The 19,485-nt window shown below is 40.3% G+C and overlaps 1 protein-coding gene across 1 annotated transcript in view; it reads left to right on the forward strand.

The window, feature by feature from the left end:
• Positions 1–19,485, forward strand: part of LOC142750387 (dynein axonemal heavy chain 3-like) — a 1,255,980-nt gene that overhangs the window by 1,075,142 nt on the left and 161,353 nt on the right. The window contains exons 62-64 of the mRNA XM_075859390.1: positions 1,076–1,279; positions 5,411–5,541; positions 15,574–15,766. Coding sequence (XP_075715505.1) covers positions 1,076–1,279; positions 5,411–5,541; positions 15,574–15,766 — 528 coding nt within the window. The remainder of the gene's footprint in view (positions 1–1,075; positions 1,280–5,410; positions 5,542–15,573; positions 15,767–19,485) is intronic.

Genomic DNA, 19,485 nt, shown 5'->3' on the forward strand with positions numbered 1-19,485 from the left:
CCGGCTGCTGTGTATTGACATAGCTTCAGCGATGATGAGCTTATATTGTATAGCCACATGATTGCTGAATCCAATCACTGGTCTCAGTGGGTATACGGCACAGGATCGCTGGGGCCAGTGCTTGGCTGCAGCGATCACGTGGGTATACGGGCACGTCATCGCTGCAGCTATGTCAATAAACAGCGGCAGGGAGGAATGGAAGTGGCGGCGCTGAAACCACAGAGATCTGTGCGGTAAGTAATGGCTCTTTTTTTTTGCATTCCTCCTACATTGGCCAATTTTTGAAATAACTCGGAAAACCGCTTTAAGGAGATGTGTGGAATTTCTTTTACTAACTAAAGAGAGAAAACATTAATTAAAATGTGATATTATTTGCTGCTTTGCGGCTGTATATACTGGCGAATGCCATCAATAATCTAAGCTGTTCACTATAATAGCAGATTTGTCATTGTTGTCTCCTATTAAAAAAAAAATCCATGGATTTCATTATACTTGAGGTCTTTTTTTTAAACTTTTTCCACAGTGTTTTAGTCATTGCTTTATTACAGTGCTGTATCTGATTGTTGTGACCTTACTCTCATTAACATTACTCCCGCTGCAAGAGTTTATTCTGGTGCTTTTAAACCACATGACCTCTACAGGAATAAAGCAAAGGCCACCAGCGACATTCTGTTCAAGGGGAATCGATAAAGCAAACAGCTGACAAATCTCTCATATTAAGCACTTTGACAGCTTGCAGCTCTCTGCACATATTCAATTCATAGTTCTATCACCTACTTTAATATAGAGATTTTTCTCTTTTTTTTTTCTATACAATGATGCTACCGGCATAGAAAATGGAAATGCTACAGGATTGGAGCTAAGCAAATAAATAACGTAAAGCTCTGCAATTTCGTATTCGCTTAACAAATCTGTCACTCAGATTCCCATGGTATCTAGGCTGTAACACATAAACTACATCACATTATGGCTGACAGCATTTCCCTGAATTAATTCAGCGATTCTTTGTTTATATGCCCGGTTTGATTGAATTTTTTTTTTCTTTCCTTGAAAATGTCTTATTTTATTTTCTTAGTTTGGGACACCTGTCTTAATAGAAAATATCACAGAAGAGCTTGATCCAATCTTGGAGCCCGTACTGCTGAGACAGACATTTAAACAGAATGGAGTGGAATACATCCGGCTTGGGGAGTCTGTTATTCATTACAGCAGGGATTTTAAACTCTATATGACCACCCGCCTCCGAAATCCTCATTACCTTCCCGAAGTGTCTGTCAAAGTATGTTTTCCTCCTGTTATCCACTGAACAAGGAAATGATAGGAATTAGTAAAATTGGTAGAAATGCAAATACATTGGGGATAATAAATGAAGTACTGTGAAGTTATAATTGGACTGTGGAATTGTTTTCCCAATTCTAATAGTATTATTCTCGTATTTATATGGATGTCAAAATAATACAGCTGTGCAATAGCACAGACAGGATGTGAGAGGATTTTATTTCTAATTAGATTTTAGAGCTGGTATTGCTTTTCACAGCTAGCTGCTTCTTTTAGCAGATAATGCAGTGAAAACATGATCATTTACGAAGACTAGATATTTTGTTTTGCGTGGATACACATTAAAATGCTGTATTGTTGAACAGCGTAAAATATTATATACAGTATATTATATTACTCAGTTGACTGAAGGGTAAACCTTTTGTAAGGTATTTAAAAGAAAAGTATTTACCACAAATAACACTCGGTAATGAATATGTTTACTGTATGCGTTTGCCAGGACAAAGTGTAGTAATTTAGGATGGTTAGACTATTGCCAATGGTTAAATTGCTCTGTTTTAATAGATGGCGACATAGTGCATGTCTTATAATTTACTAGACAGTGGGTGTCCAACTGCTAAGACCCCCATGATCCTCAGAATGAATGGCACTGTTCCCTGCACATCTTTCTCCAGTCCAACTAGTGAACAGGGAAATAACTACAATGAGACATTGTTGCAGTTGCTGTTCCTTGCACGGTGGCTGGACAGGGCCAATTCTGTAAGGAGAGGCTGCAGAAGGGGCTTCTGCCCCTTCGTTCTGGGGTTTGGTAGTGGTCCCAGAAGTTTGATCCCATTACTCCTTAAGATTGGATTACCCCTTAAAGCACCATGCAAAACTGGAGGATCACTTTCAGCTTGCAGTTTTATGCATAACGTTCTGTGAATAGCTGAACAATTACAATTCCTTGGTCTTCCGTATTTTAAATTACTCTACCCTTATCAAAGTCAGAGATCTTATTTGAAAAAATATTTTTATAAAGTTCTAAATTGCGACAAGTGAGCAATCAAGCAATAATCTTATAGAATTACAATGAGGTATAACATAAATGTTTACAAAGAGTAAATAAAATAAGGCATATTTAGTCGTACTTTAAGCAATAGAACTTGGTATCTAATTGTCAATATACACTCCTCAACATTGAAATTGCATCACAAAGAAGGCCAAACCGTAAGGTTATGCAAATCAAGAAAGTAGCAGGTGTCCCTAAGATCTGCAAATTATCACATTTTCAAGCACATAGCTACAATCGGTGTCATATGGGAGGGGCATAAAAGCCAGAATCAAAGCACGTTTTTTTGCCACATAAAACCTCAAAAATCGGATCAAGTGGTGTGGGATGATTGTGCGATGCCTTCTCTTCGTTAATGTGCCAGTCAATGTTCCCTCTAAGTCTTGGCAGCTCCTGAGCGGGGCAGTTAGGGAACGGTGTAAGTCTCCATCAATGGTGGGCGATCTGATGACCAAAAGTAATACCGCCAGTAAACGCTAATATAGCGTACTAAATAAGAGAATAAGAAAACATATGTTAACTTAGTTTTAATTACTTGTTAAAATACTATAATATTACAAGTACAGCAGTAAAATAGACAGTTATAAACACCAATTATAGGCATCAATGATAGAATTCCTCATTACAACACTGTCCCTATAGATAGCACCACACAGACCCTGTAGATCGTGCCACACACATCCACCGTGTAGATCCTGCCACACAGACCCCCCCTGTAGATCCTGCCACACAGACACCCGTGTAGATCCTGCCACACAGACCCCCCTGTATATAGTGCCACACAGATCCCCCTGTAGATAGTGCCACACATACCCCCCTGTAGATAGTGCCATACAGACCCCCCTGCAGATAGTGCCACACATACCCCCTGTAGATCCTGCCACACAGACCCCATGTAGATAGTGCCACACAGACCCCCCTGTATATAGTGCCACATAGACCCCCCTGTAGATAGTGCTACACAGACCCCCTGTAGATCCTGCCACACAGACCCCATGTAGATAGTGCCACACAGAGCCCCCTGTAGATCCTGCCATACAGACCCCCAGTAGATAGTGCCACACAGACACCCCTGCATATAGTGCCACACAGACCCCCTGCAGACAGTGCCACACAGAACCCCCTGCAGATAGTGCCAAACATTTCCCCCTATAGATAGTGCCACACAGACCCCCTGTAGATAGTAGCACACAGAAACCCCTGTAGATAGTAGCACACAGAACCCCCTGTAGATAGTAGCACACAGACCCCCCGTATATAGTGCCACACAGCCCCCCCCCCCCATATATAGTGCCACACAGCCCCCTTGTATATATGTTATAGGCAATTTCCTAGGTTTTGGTACATTGTTCCAGGTGGCAAGACCATGAAAGGGGGGAAATAAATAGAACATTAGGTGGCCAGCCTAATGAGAAAGAAAGGAGTAAGAAGTATACACACATTCACACAGAAGACTTGCCAGTCCTGGGAAACACATGGACCATAACAGAGGTTATAAACATAAAAAACATTTCACTTCTCCACAGGCTTAACGTGCCGCCTATAGTATTCATTTGTATGTGCGTCCTGAGGACGCACATACAAGTGAATGTGGCTGTCGCTAGTATCGGAGCCCCCTCCAGTGCTAGCGATGCCACTGCATCCGCCCGCCGCCCGTGTCAGTGCGCGGGCTTTAGACTTCAGTGAGCGGGCGGATCGTGGAAGGTGCGTGGCCGCGCAGCCGTGCACCTTACAGGGAGTACTGGTGGCAGTTATCGCCACTTGTCGCAAACTGAAAGGGAAAAAAATCCTTAAACAGAGAGACCTTGGTTTATCACTCCGGCAGATGACTACGCGCCTAGGCCGAGATGTCAGCATTGTTCAACGTTTTGTGTCCCGGAGGTTAGGAGAACAACAACAAACAAGAATGACATCAAGAGGTGAGCAGAGGCGAAGCTCTACACGGACGGATCGTCTGATTGGATGAATGGCACGTATTGATCCATTCTGTCCTGCAAGTGAAATTAGACGTCACATTCCAAGCCTAGGTCGGCAACCAGTGTCTACACAAACCATCAGAAGGGGTTTGCACGACATTGGGCTACGAGCAAGACGTCGAGCTACAGGTGTTCCATTGACCACACGCCTCCGCTCTCAAAAGCTATCATGGTGCACAGCAAGACGGGAATGGTGGCTGGAATGGAGGTCTATCCTTTTCAACAATGAGACCTGCTTTTGAATCAGATGCAATGATAGCCGGAGATTGGTCTGGAGACTACGTGGTGAACGCCATGAAGAGGCCTTTACAAGGGAACGTCACACCAGTCTTCCACCCAGGATTATGGTGTGGGGAAGCATAATATACGGTAGCCGGACCCCTTTGGTCTATCATTAACATGTCTATCGATCCTATGATTTCCACAATTCCAAAACTTTTCCTTCTTGGTGTTAAAATTTAAATGTTGAGGAGAGTAAATATCAAAAAATTAGAACAGACATAACCTCAATTTGCAAAAGTGACAACAGTAACGGCAGCCTTATTAGTTGTTAGTTGTTATTATTATCATCAGAAACTCATTTTATTATTGAGAGAAATTGCTGACAAATGACAGCCTGTCACAAGTTTCTGCAACTGCTGAGTAGAAAAATGCTAATATCGCCACAATTAGAAGAAAAAGAATAAACTAACTATGTCTGCTGCTCTAACTTTCGATTTAATAGTTGATGGCATTTTTAAGTGGATACCCTCTTTCAGAAAATAATAGAGTGTATGACAGTTATTGTGGGGTTTGGTTTTTCAGCAATACCTGACTTAGTGTCTCAGACAGTCACTTGGATTCAGTGGTTTAGTGACTGACATGGTCTATAGCTCACAGTAGTTTGGTTTTGAGGACTATCTCTTCCTTACACAGTCTCTGGAATAGAGGGGTTTTGTGTACCAGAGAGTCTCCGGTGTCCAGTGGTGTAGTCCCTATTAAATATTGCAGTACGTCCATCTAGGTAGTGTAGACACTGCAGCTGCACCCTGAATCTTTATCGTGCAATATAAACCAATTACAAGGAAAATGTTCCTTTTATCTAAATTCCATTTCACATTTATAGGTGACACTGATAAATTTCATGATTACTCCAGTCGGTTTAGAGGATCAGCTCTTAACCATACTTGCTGCAGAAGAAAAACCGGACTTAGAAGACAGGAAGAATCTGCTGTATCTTGAAGGAGCAAGAACCAGGTATTTTCTTTCAGGAATAATGATTAAATTGTGTTTAGTCTTGGTGGATGTACCATAGAGACAGCCCATTCAGCTGCTATGAGGCCCTCAGAGAGAGGGGGCTAAACCTTGGTTGGTCCCAACTCCAATGCATTGAGGTGGCAAGAACTTGTGCAGGACCCTTTTCTCCAGACCAACTGCATTATTAGCAAATTAAAGGGTGGGGAATTGTACAAAGGGTAATGTAAAGGGCTTTTAAGGGAAACAAACACCAGGCCCTTCTGTCCTCAGTGGTCCCCTCTCGTCTATGTATAACTGTAAAGGATTTGCCAGACACAGCTTCTGTGTCGACGCCCGTGGGCAATCAGTCTGCACCTGCTCCTATGTCTGTGAGACTGACTCCATCCTCCACCACTCAGGATGGCAGGCTTAGGAGTGGGAGAGCCTATCACAGCCTGGCCAGACGGAGCTAGCTCCCGCCCACTGTCTATTTATACCTGCCTTTCCTGTTCCTCCTTTCCCTGTGATTCTTCTATGCTTGTTTCCTGGCTCGCTGCTGCTGCTGCTTGTACTACTCATCCTCTGCTTGTTATTGACCTTGGCTTTCTGACCACTCTCCTGCTCAGCATTTGGTACCTCGTTCTCTCCTGATTTGACTCTTGTTGCCTACGGTGTCTCCGTGGGCAGCTGCCCCGTTTCCCTAGCTTCTGTGTACCCATGTCTGTTTGTCTGTCTTGCACTTACTGAGCGTAGGGACCGTCGCCCAGTTGTACCCCGTCGCTTAGGACGGGTCGTTGCAAGTAGGCAGGGACTGAGTGGCGGGTAGATTAGGGCTCACCTGTCTGTCTCCCTACCCTGTCATTACAATAACACTGTGTTTAATATACTATAGATTATTTGTGTGAACAATGTGTAGATCAGTTTTGCAATGTTCCGCAGAATCTTTTCCTTAACAGACACATTTAATCCTTTCATCTCAAACAGGCTGTCAGATAACTTGTATGTTAAAATGAGAAGGAGAATTAAAATCGCTTAAACTTTATAGAGGAAGCCATTGTATGTGCAGGATTCATATTATCCCTGTCATGTCAGCAATTACCTAATTCACCAGGTGTTTATGAATTCGTAGTGTTAGAAATTAAAAATCCCCTTTGGTGGAAGCACCACACAGGCTTCTGTTTTGCCCCACACTGTGCCACTGCTCTGGTACATGTAGCTGAAATCATGGTTAAATACAATACAACATTTTATTGCTTAGAAGAATTCAATAAAATGTTGGAATCTCCTTTCACTCTAGAATAGAATGGCACTAAATTAAGTTATAGATCTTTCTTAAAGGGAAATTATCATCAGACAATGGCCTATTGTCTAAATTAACCCCTTATTGACCAGCCTATTTTGGGCCTTAATGACGAAGCAATTTTTTTCGTTTTTCCATCGTCTCATTTAAACAGCTAGAACTTTTTTATTTTTCCGTCTAAATAGCCATATAACAACTTTTTTTTTGAGAGATTATTATTTTTTTTTAGGGCACCATTTTGGTTTATGTATTATTTTTGGATTACCTTTCATTAACTTTTTTAGGGAGGGGATAGAAAAATAAACAGCAATTCTGCCATTGTTATATGCGTTTTAAATTGACGCCGTTTACTGTGCGGCGTAAACAACATGTTACCTTTATTCTACGGGTAAGCACGATTACGACGATACCACATATGTACAGGTTTTTTATGTTTTACGACTTTTGCACAATAAAAACACTTTTGAATTGAAATTATTTGTTTTTGTATCAACGTGTTCCAACAGCCATAACTTTTTTATTTTTCCGTCAATTTAGTTATATGTGGGCTTTTTTTTTTTGAGGGAGGAGACATAGTTTTCATTGGTACTTTTTGGGGGTACATGGGACTTATTTATCAGCTTTTATTATTACTTTTTTCGAGGGCAGTGGAAAAAAGTAGCAATTCCGCCATAGTTTTTTGCAATTTTTTTTACGGTGTTCACCTTGTGGTTTAAATTACATGTTAACTTTATTGTTTGGGTTATTACAGTTGTGGTGATACCATATATGTGTACTTATATTTCATTTTTACACTTTTACTAAATAAAACCACTTTGTAATTAAAAAATGTTAACTGTTATCTTTATTACTAATTCTCATTTCACATTAATCTCTTAATTTTTCAGTCCCACAAGGGGACTTCACTGAGCAATCTTTAGAACACAGATATAATGCTTTGGTATACTTAGTACACCAACGCATTGTGACCTGTCAGTGTAAATCTGAGAGGCAATCTATGAGGCCATGCCCCTGGCCTAATAGGCATATAGCCAGGGCAGGCCTGGGGGCCCCTGACTGCCATGGCACCCGATTGGAGGCCCGCAATTGCATTTGTGTGCCGCCGATGGGTGAGAGAGGGAGCTCCCTCCCTCTGTAAATGACTTAAATGCTGCGGTCGCTATTGACCGCAGCATTTAAGGGGTTAAAAGTAAACTTCGATGGAGCAGGAGCCATTGGACAGCCGAGCACCCGCTCCAGCCTGCACGGGATACCCATGCAGGACTTAGACTAGGCCACCATAAAAAGGCAGTGGCCTAGCCTAAGGCCCCTTAGTGACTGCCGCGAAATGGCAAACTAGTGGTCACTAAGGGCTTAAGATTTTACATTAAACATATTTATTAAAAAGTGTTGCTGGTGTTTTAATTTTTCACGTCAACATTCTATTGTTTTTACACTAGCTACTATGCCTCACATTAGGCTGTCACTTCCTATTTCGTAGAGATCACTTTCTGAAGTCATCTAATTATAATCATAGGTCAGAATTACAATGAAAAGTATATATATATATATATATATATAAAAACATATATAGAGACAACAGGATCACAAATGTATCTGCTTTAAATCAAATCTCTAGACTACTGTTTACAGCTCAGAGCAGTAGTTTATACAAGATGGCTGCCCCCATAATCATGTAAAGAAAATAGAATAAAAAAATATACATTTATAAAGTAAAAAAATATTAGAAAAAAATGTTTTATAGAGTATATTTATAACGTTTTTTTTAAAAATGTACATGAGACACGCCCAATGGATGGCAAGGGCATAGGATATGTGCCCAGGCCATCCACAGAAGGTGTCGGCTGTAATATACAGCCGACATCCCGCTGCAACTGCCTGAACAGGAAATAACTATTAACTATTAGGGCAACTGCAATATCTAAATGGCTACAGATGGAGGGGGTCAATGGCCTAACTAGGTCCCCCAGGCCTGACATGGCTATATGCCCGTGTATTAAAGTTAACACATCATTTCAACCACACAGTGAATGGCATAAAAAAAACTCTCAAAAAATAACAGTGGAATTGCTTCTTTTTTTTTTTTTAAATCCTCCCCAAAAAAGTAAATGAAAGTTGATTAATAAGTTATATGTTCCCCAAAATGGTGCCATTGAAAAAAAAAACTCACCCCACAAAAGAAAGCCCTTACACAGCTTCGAAGGTGAAAAAAAAGTTAATGTGCAAGACAAACAGATTAGACTGAAGATGAGAAAGCCATTTTAATTACTTGCTTTAAAATTTTTATTGTCTATGCATTTATTAAAACATTATTCATACAGTGGAATCTGAGATTAAAACTAAAGCACAAACTGAAACATTAGCTGACATATGGCATAGAGCATATGGTATAGTTCCAAAAGTAATGTATAAATATTTCCATATTTAACAGAAATTTCATAAATTTGAAGTGGAGATTCATGCAGATATAAAAGTCTGGAAACAGCTAGATGGCTCCCATAAATTAAAGTTTGATTAATACTGTTAATGTAAATCAGGTTTTATATGAATTTATTTTTATTTTAGAGAAGCCGAGATAAACCAAAACCAGATAAAATTATATACTTTTACTCTGTCTTTTTGGAGATTTTACATTTAGTAAATGTGTAATACTGAGACAAAAGATGGAGTTGCTGTACCCCTTCTTCAAATACAGCTGTCATAACGCTGATGAATACACAGATTTATAGTAATCCCAATTTTACATCTAACCTTTACCGAAGATTCCCCTCCAAAATTAAATTGATAATTGCCAACTCAGCAAGGAGCATAATCCAGCTTTGTGAAATTTTCATAGAAATGTGCTATGCAGACACGCAACACCAACAAATTTAGGCTCACCACACACAAAGCCCCAACTAGCATAGAAAAAAGTATTATAATTAGTAAATGCTACTGACCAGCCAAATGTGCTGACGATCACAAGAATAGTCATAAATACCAGTGCACAACATATAAATGATGTGACCCTAAGTAATTTCCCGATCTCACAAACATACTAACCTTAAAGGGAACCTGTCACCAGCATTTCACCTATTAAACCAGCAATACCTGGTGGTATTGGGTGAAAAATCATTTCTATTTAACCTATAATTGTCTTCTTAGTCGGCTCTGTAGCTTTAGTATTCAGTTTTTTAGTGTTCCCACACCGTATGCTAATGACTCAGTAATGAGTATAAAAGAGTCATATCTTCATTTGAAAAGAGTCAAATCTTCATTCCTCAAGTCCTTCCGAGTTTACCCCGCCTCCTTACTTTTGATTGACAGCTCCTCGCCTTCCCCCAGTACACAAAATCCTGCGCTTGTGCATTGAAGTCCTCTTCTGGTGTCCGCGCACAAAGGGACACCGAATTATTATGACAAAAGGCGCTAAATGTTTGCAGACCGTTATTTACAGTCGGAGGAGGAGTTTAGGAGAGGGGATAACGGAAATGAACTTTTGATAGCAGCGGCCAGTGATGGATAAATAAAGTTCAATAGGTGAAATGCTGGTGACAGGTTCCCTTTAATTTCATTGGAATCAAATTGACCTATATGTATGTTTTTGGAGTGTGGTTGTAGAAAAATACTTGGAGAAAACCCATAAAAGCACAAGAATAACATACAAAATCCATATAGATATTGGCCCTGGTTGGAGTCTAACCCCAAACCCCAGTACTATAAGGACACAATGCTAATCACAGAAACTTCTATCTGTTGTGACTGATTTTCATAAATGTCCTTAATAGTTTAACCCCTTCCCGACCTAAACAACTTTCAGATTTTCATTTTCGTTTTTTCCTCCCCACCTTACAAAAGCCATAACGTCTTTATTTTTCCGTTAATATAGTACTATGAGGGCTTGATTTTTGCGGGACGAGTTGTAGTTTTTTGTAGCACCATTTATTTTGCCGCATAATGTACTAGGAAACAGGGAAAAAATTATTTGTGGGGTAGAAAATGAAAAAAAACAGCGATTCCTCCATGGTTTTTTGCGCACCGTTTTTACGGAATTCACTGTGCAATTAAAACAACATGTTAACTTTATTCTGTAGGTCAATAAAGCAGGGTTTTTTTTAACTTTTACACAAAAAAAAACTTTAACTCATTTTTACTTTTTTTATTAGTCCCCCTAGGGGACTTCAACCAGCGATCGTTAGTAATGTGATTCTTACGGAATTCACTGTGCAATTAAAACAACATGTTAACTTTATTCTGTGGGTCAATACGATTACGGCGATACCAAATATATATAGTTTTTTCTATATTTTACTACTTTTACAAGTAAAAACCTAAGTGTAAAAAAGAAAATTTATTTTGTGTCCCCAAATTCCGAGAGCCACAACTTTTTTATTTTTCCGTCGATTAAGTGGTATGAGGGCTTAGTTTTGCGGGATAAGCTGTAGTTTTTAATAATACCACTTTTTATTTCATTTTTTGTAGGAGATGAGGTGACCAAAAAATAGAGATTCTGGCGTTTACAATTTTTTTTTTTTTACGGCTTTCACCGTGCGGGTTAAATAATGATATATTGTAATAGTTCAGACTTTTATGGACGCGGCGATACCAATTATGTTTATTTATTAATTTTTTTACTATGCTCTAGGGGGAAATTAGGAAAAGGGGGGTTTTTTGAACCTTTAATATATATATTTTTTTTACACAAAAAAAACTACTTTATTTAACTCATTTTTACTTTTTTTTATTAGTCCCCCTAGGAACTTCAACCAGCGATCGTTAGATCGCTTGCACGATAGACTGAAATACTAATGTATTGCAGTATATCGTGATTCTGACAGGCGACTATTAAGCCCTGAGGCAGGGCTTAATAGGTGTACAAAGATGGCGGACCTGGGGGCCTTCATTAGGCCCCCAGGAAGCCATAGCAACCATCGACCACCCCCCCCCACGCGCGATTGCATTGCGGGGGGCTGGATGAGCAGTTAGAGGGGGTCGCCCCTCTCTTTTTAACTATTTAAATGCTGCGGTCTCTGTTGACCGCGCAATTTAACGAGTTCAACTAGTGGGATCGCGCTCGAGCGCGATGCCGCTAGTTACTCTGAGGTGTCGGCTGTAACAAACAGCCGACACCGGCTCCGTTCACTCCGTGAGCACGCTCCATACTTCCCCTACCCGACTTTGGCGTATGGATACGTCAAATGTCAGGAAGGGGTTAAGCATATCCAAAAATGAGGGATCCATAAATAGCTCTTCACCATATCCTATCTATGCTGTATCCTAAGTATAGCCTGCACTAGAATTAAAGGTAATGTCTGACATATTTATTGTTAGTTTAATTAATTAGATGTAGAAGAAATATGTGTTTGATTTTATTTTATAATTATGATGCAGTTTATTTATTTTTAAAAGTTTTCCTGGGGCAGCCATATTGAAGACACACATTTCTCCCTGTATTGTCTATAGACTGATATTCATGGAGTATGTGCTTTAATTGTTGTTAATTGACAAAGTAATGTCATAGACTAAAACCTGACAAAGGGACCGGTCCGGTCCAGAAACGCATTGTCGTTACAATAAAAGAGTACCTTGAACAATAAACACCAGAGAATTCGTTCTTTATCTTCCGAGCCTGGCGCTGATATCTGATACGACACTGCTACTTTTCTGCTCATCCCTCCTCTATAGACTAAAACAGTCTCCAGGAGGTGATGGAATACAGCCCCCTCTCCCTGAGACCATGGAGTGACAGGGGAGATGCATACAGAGCCTTATCTGTGTAGAATGTATAATGTTGCTAACTGACTTTGTATAGGCTTTCAGCAGTCCAATAAATCTGTCATTAAATGTGCTCTGTTGACCTTTTGGGTTTGTGGATCCACTGGGCTACTCCGCCGTAACAGAGTAGCTGCTGACCAGACAGGCATTAAACAGTCACAGGTGGATGGTACCTTGGTGGCAGCTGGATACAGTCAGATTGCAAGTAGCTAATACAAGCTAGTGCTGGACTACTGGAAGCAGGCTGGTGCCGGATTACTGGAAGCAGGCTGGTGCCGGGTTACTGGAAGCAGCCAAAGGATACGGGACACAGGGTACAGAATACCGACTGGTCACGGACACAGGACAGAGGATGCAGGATACCGATTGGTCACGGACACATGATACAAGATACCGACTGGTCACTGACACAGGATACAGAATAGCGATATACGTATATACGGTTCCGTATTGCTTTACAGTCATCAGCAAATCATCAGCAAAGTACCCATTTCTGCTGAATGGTATCCGCAAATACGGTCCATGGTGCATCCGTACTGCATCCGTATATGGAAAGGTGTCCATGTTCAATGGAAGTGAATGTGTCAGTTTTTGCGGAGGTTTTTTACGGTCGTGTGCACATGAGGCCATAGTAAAACGTTGCTCAGGCACTGGGAAGGTGGGCAGAGTTTGGCCCCATGCACACGAACGTGCTTTTGCGGCCGCAATTCCGAAAATCCATGGGAGAATTGCAGCCCCATTCATTCCTATGGGCCCATGCGCACGACCGTGCTTTCCACGGTCTGTGCATGGCCCAGGAGCCTGGACCGCAGAGAGAATGGAAATGTCTTATTAAGGCCGTGTTCTGCCGTCCAGACACATAGAAAATAATGGACGTGGCCATGTGCACGGACCGCGATTTGCGGGCGGCTCGTGGGCCAGCCGACCCGAAAATCACGGCCGTGCACATGTCTACGGTCGTGTGCATGAGGCCTTTCTTAAATAGTGCTAGATGTTCAGGAATAGACTGGGGGCACTATTCCTGGTTTGCGTGCTTGCCCTTTAAGAAATGGCCAGAGCTTTTAGAGATACCAGCAGGGAGGGAAAGGAGTTTGTACACAACAGAGCAAGCTAAGTATAAGTAGGTAGCAAGGTGGGCATACATTTAGACAGTAGAGCAAAGTGAGTATAGATAGTGAGAAGAGCACCCACATAAGAGTCTGTAGAGGAGGGGGGGATCACATATGCAGCATCAGTGTAGAGAGAGAGATGAGTGAAGCCAAGGAAGAATATGCAGGGGGAGAGGGGTAAGAGATCATACACTTTCTGTATATGCAAAGGAAAGAGACAATCACAGAGGGGTTGTATTAGGCTCCGTTCACATCCCACATTTTGGCTGATGTGTAACGAATAAGCCAGGAAAAGCTCCCAACATATATATTCAATGTAGGTTGTAAAGGATGAATAACAGTGGCATTTGTAATCCATTGACTATTATGGTATCCGTTAAACTAATACTATTATAGTCTATGGGTGATGGATGCCACAGTTAGGCATCAGTTTATCATTCCGTCACCCATATGTTTGATGGCATCCATTTAATGGATACGTCATGAATAGCTACTAGAAAGCTCATGACATATTTATTTAATAAATGCCTGTGATGAAGGTCATACAGTGGCATCAGTCACTCATAGGCTACTATGTTAAAAAACAAAGTATGCATTTATGTAGCCTACTACACTATAACATACCTTTCTTTTTGCAGTATACCATCATATAGAAGCCAGATGGAGGCCAAAAGGACACTCTTTTGGCCTCCATCTGACAATGGAGCCCTATGGATACGTTAAGCGTATACATCGGGAGTTTACCCAACGTGCACGCTAACTGTAAACAAAAAATGTGATGTGAACGAAGCTATAGAAGAAGGAAGCAGTACAAGAATCAAGCTACATGAGAGCTAGTGAAGGCAGCAGCATCCTGAATTCACAGACCTCACATCCAGCATGTATTACTGGGAGGTACACCCCCACATGAGCCAAGTCTGAAACAAGAAGCAGGTTGCTCCTTTTTTTAGGGAGTCTGAAAATAAATGAAGGAATGAAGATTGTAGCCTGAAACTTAGTGGTTACCTTGATTTGAAAAAGTTGCACTAACACATTTAAAAACTATTAATTTGTTGTCTCCATAGCCTTAAAGCGTAATTAGATCTGAAAGACTTTGGTGAATTATTATTCTGCATATGGAAGTACTAAAGATAAGTACTCAGAAGATAGATGACATCTAACTTATCAATATTCTTATACAAGATGGACAAACCTTTTGACATATGCCCGATCTCTCACAGCAAAGGCACCCTCACTTTTAGAAAAATCAAATTGTCTAATTTAGTGATCCCCAACCTTATTAGCCTGGCGGAACCCCTGAAGAATATTTTTACTATTGGGGAACCCCTACTCCTATTACTACCTGAAAGAAGATATGCCATCTATGCAGAGACAATCACAAAACTGTTAACAGATACTTTTTTTCCTTTGATGCCTATTAATTAGAGGAAATTGTTGCAAGATTTACATTTATTTATTTTTGTGCCAAAGTTAGATTCTATATTTATGATATGAGATACAAATGATGAGTGTTCATAAAATAAAATAAAAAATTAGCAATGTAAAGGATAAATGTAGCAGTAACCCCAGCAAACGGAATATATGATCACTGGTTGCATGTTTTATTATATATTGGTTTTACATTCCTAAGAGTCTTAAAGTGTAGGTAAAGAATTAAATCAGTTAAACATTAATGAGGGTCTATTATAAAATAATTCACTTGAGGCAATATTTGTAAGCAGTTCAGCTAGAATTTGACATGCCTAGGAATCTATGACAATTCAATTAATGTGAGGGCCTACTTGGGAATATGTCACATAGCAAATAGACAGATATAGCTGCCTAGACTGTGCTGAAAACCTTCATGCAATATTTCCATGATTCTTAATATAAATAACATTTCTTTTATAGAAAACAGTTGAAAGAGATAGAAGATCAGATTTTGGAAGTATTATCTTTGTCACAAGGAAACATCTTGGAGGACGAGAGAGCTATTGACATTCTTTCTTCAAGCAAGACGTTATCCCAAGAGATCCAGGAGAGACAGGAAATAACAGCTAAGACAGAGAAACAAATTGATGAAACCAGAGATGGCTACAGACCAGTATGTACATGTTACACAATTCAGTTCCTGTTTTAAAAAAAAACAAACTTTTAGAACAAAATAAATAGCTAAGGGTGCGTTCACTTCTGTGTTCGTATTTTCATTTTTTTGTTGCGTCATAGGAACTAAAATATCGATAGTGCCAGATCTGTCTTTGATGGGGTCCGACGGGTTCCCGTCAAGGTATTCGTCATTTTATCTGAAAACATAGCGATGCATTCTGCACTATATTTTCTGGCATATTTGACGGAATCTAAACAAAAATAGGATATATATAGGCATACATAAAAAAGTAGGAAAATAAACTGTGCTATCGTGCCTGAGCCAATCATTTTAGTACCATAGACATACAGATTATCATTAAAGGAATAAATCTGTCTGGTTTAGATAACCCATTTTCAAATAGTCTAATAGGGAATTCTGAGTTAAGAGAAGGGAGTCCATCATTCAGCTAGTGTTGAGAATAGCTACAGAGAGCATCTCTCTCTTTGGAGGACCTGACAAGTCTGTGCATTTCATGCACAGCCTATTGATTTCATTGGGCACCACATAATGCTTTATTTTCCCTGTAGGTGGCGTTGCAGAAGAATTTAAAATCAGGTCCCTCCTGCAGAATACAGCTATTTGCCGGGATCCCAGCAGTGGGACACCCTGTTATGAGTTTATTGTGACGGGCCCCTTCTAACAATAAGGGATAATCCAAAATGTAAGGTAATGGTAACATTTGTAAACCCTTTATGACCAGGGAAAATGATAATTTAAAAAAAAAATCGAAAGATTTTTTTTTTTGCATTTTGTATACTACCCATATTTGTTTTGCAAAAAACAAAAAACAAAACGTGGTCATTGCTAATTATAGTAATATATAAGGGGAAATTTCCATAAATTGTTTCATTTTTGTACTCTAATGAAGCAGAACTTGACTTTATAGCTTTGCAGCAAATAAGTAGTTGTGGGCAGGTTAGTTGTGTGCTCTCAGAAAACAATTGCCTTTAGTGAGAGATCACCAACTGACTCAATAAGAAATAGCTAGCAATTGATAAACACTTTCAACTTTCAATTATCCATATGCAGTAGGTCGTAGGATATTAGAGACAGGTTATACAGGAGAAATAATAAGTCAACTCTTTACACCTATTTAATGCATAATAAAATGAAGGTCTATCAATTTTTATTACAGCATCTGAATTTATTAACAATTCTGCAAAACTAGTTTTTCAAAAAGGACTTTCATATATACTGTATATATTCACTTACGTGCGTCTGTATATGTGTATACAGACGTTTCCTTCCTTAAAGAAGATCTGTTAGCTCTCCTGACATACATTTTTGTAAATACTTTTATTCCACATAAAATAACATTTCTGAAGCATCTTTTATTAGAACTCTAGATTGTGCCGTTCTTCTGTTATTGCTCTTATAAATAAATTGACAACAGGGTGTTACCGGTTGGGGTGTGTCCGTACACAGTCTGGGAATGCCCAATCAGTGCTCAGTCTCACTGGGTAGGGACACACCCCTTTAAAGAAAAGGGAAAGGCAACATTCAGTTGTCAATGTATTCATAAATTTCTAGGAGGAATAACAAGAACGACACAACACAGAGTTCTAAGAAAAGATGCTCCAGGATTGTGATTTCAAGGGGAATACCAGAATTCACTAAAACAGAAATGTCAGGAGAGCTAATATGTCCTCTTTAACAGATCTCTAAACCTGACATATAGAGAGATGTGTGGTAAAAGAAGTTAAACATACATGTATAAAAACCATATACCAAATACCTTATGGCCTCAGTAAACAAACTGTTAAACCGCTTCTACCTAACACAGGTCAAATGGGCCGATTATGTCGCTGCATCGCCATAGTAGTCAGCTCCAGCAAATTGTAATTACGACTTCCTACCCACTCCTTCCTATTCTTTTCCATATTATTTTTTGTTTCCCATTATGTCCTCTTGGACACTTTGTTCATTACTGACTATGTGCTATCACCAGCATTTGTTATTTCTATTGCAATGGCTACTGATGTATAATTTTGTGTTGTATTTCAGACTATACTTGCCTAACTGTATTTTATATATTAAAACCGGATGAGATGGTTACTCATTGTATCTCTTGCGAGAATCTTATGTGCACATATCAGTCCTTTGTTTCTTGTTTTTATTCTCTTATTCGAAAATCCTTTCAATAAAAAAACAGATAAACAAAAAAACAACAACAAAAAAACATACCTCTGACAGATGCCATTCGCCAGTCATCCGTTGCCCATAAATTCCTATGTTTAAAAATGTATACTTTGTTTTTTACTGGATGGCTCGAGACTGTATTTGTCACACCTGTGGAGTATGTGGACCCACTAGGCCGCTCCGCTGTAGCGGAGTAGCAGCTGGCCAAAGAGTCAATAACAGCCTCTAGGGTAAGAGTACCTGGGAAGGTGATCTGGCAGATACTCGTAGAAGCAGACACATGGTGTAGCAGACACTTGCCACAAATGATGCTTGGCATGGCAGATGACACTGGACGTGGCATATGACACTGGACGTGGCATATGACACTGGACGTGGCATATGACACTGGACGTGGCATATGACACAGGACGTGGCATATGACACAAGACGTGGTATATGACACTAGACGTGGCTGATTACACTGGACGTGGCTGATTACACTGGACGTGGCTGATTACACTGGACGTGGCAGATGACACTAAATGTGGCAGATCACACGGAACGTGGCAGATGGAACAACACGACTCTACAGCTCAGAAACAAACACAGTTACGGGATACAGGATATAGGAAGGGCCCTTTATATAGTCCAGGATGTAAGGGGATAGGTTAGAAAATGCTTTGTTGGTGCGCGCACTGGCCCTTTAATGTCGGGGACGAGCGTGCGCACCCTAGAGGCAGGAGAGTGCAGCCGGGACTGTTGGCATCTCCTGGAATGGAGACGCCGACAAGCCTTCAGTATCCCACGGTCGCAGCTGCCAGTGTATACAGTGTGCTGGCGGTCAGCGGACACAACAGTACTCCCCCCTTACGGCCCCTCTTTTTAGGTTCAGAGCGTAGGCGGAATCTCTTGAGAAGAGTTGAGGCATTGATGTTCTCTTCTGGCTCCCAGGACCTCTCCTCAGGAACAAAACCTTTCCAGTCCACCAGATAAAACGTTTTTCCTTTTACTCTCTTGTAGTCCAGGATCTCCTTCACCTCAAAGACGTGAGAAGAACCGCTGGGAGCAACTGCAAAACTATTTTACTGTAGCAAATTTACTGTACAAATTTATTCTAGCAGTTCAGTACCACAGGCTTTAAAAGGGAAACATAGAACGAGTTTGGGATTTTGAGAGTAGGAGGCAGCCGAAGCTTATAGGACACTGGGTTTATCTGTTGTAACACCTCGAAGGGACTGAGGAACCTGGGAGCGAATGTGTGTGAAGGATTCTTAAGACTAATGTTCTTAAAAGAAAGTCAGACCTTGACTCTGGAGAGAAACCGTGGAGGAACCCTTCTCTTCTTATCGGCATATGTTTTCATGTGATCCACTGCCTGAAAAATCACGGAATTGGTCTGCTACCAGATGTTAAGAAACGTCCCGAATTAAGAATTGTCTGCAGGCACTTGAGACATAGTTGGCACAGGAAGAGGAACTTGTGGGTGCTGACTGTATACAATATAGAACGGAGAGGATACAGTAGACTCGCTTGTATGGTTATTGTATGAGAAT

Source organism: Rhinoderma darwinii, chromosome 3 (assembly GCF_050947455.1).
Source record: "Rhinoderma darwinii isolate aRhiDar2 chromosome 3, aRhiDar2.hap1, whole genome shotgun sequence".
In the NCBI taxonomy this organism is placed as follows: Eukaryota; Metazoa; Chordata; class Amphibia; order Anura; family Rhinodermatidae; genus Rhinoderma; species Rhinoderma darwinii.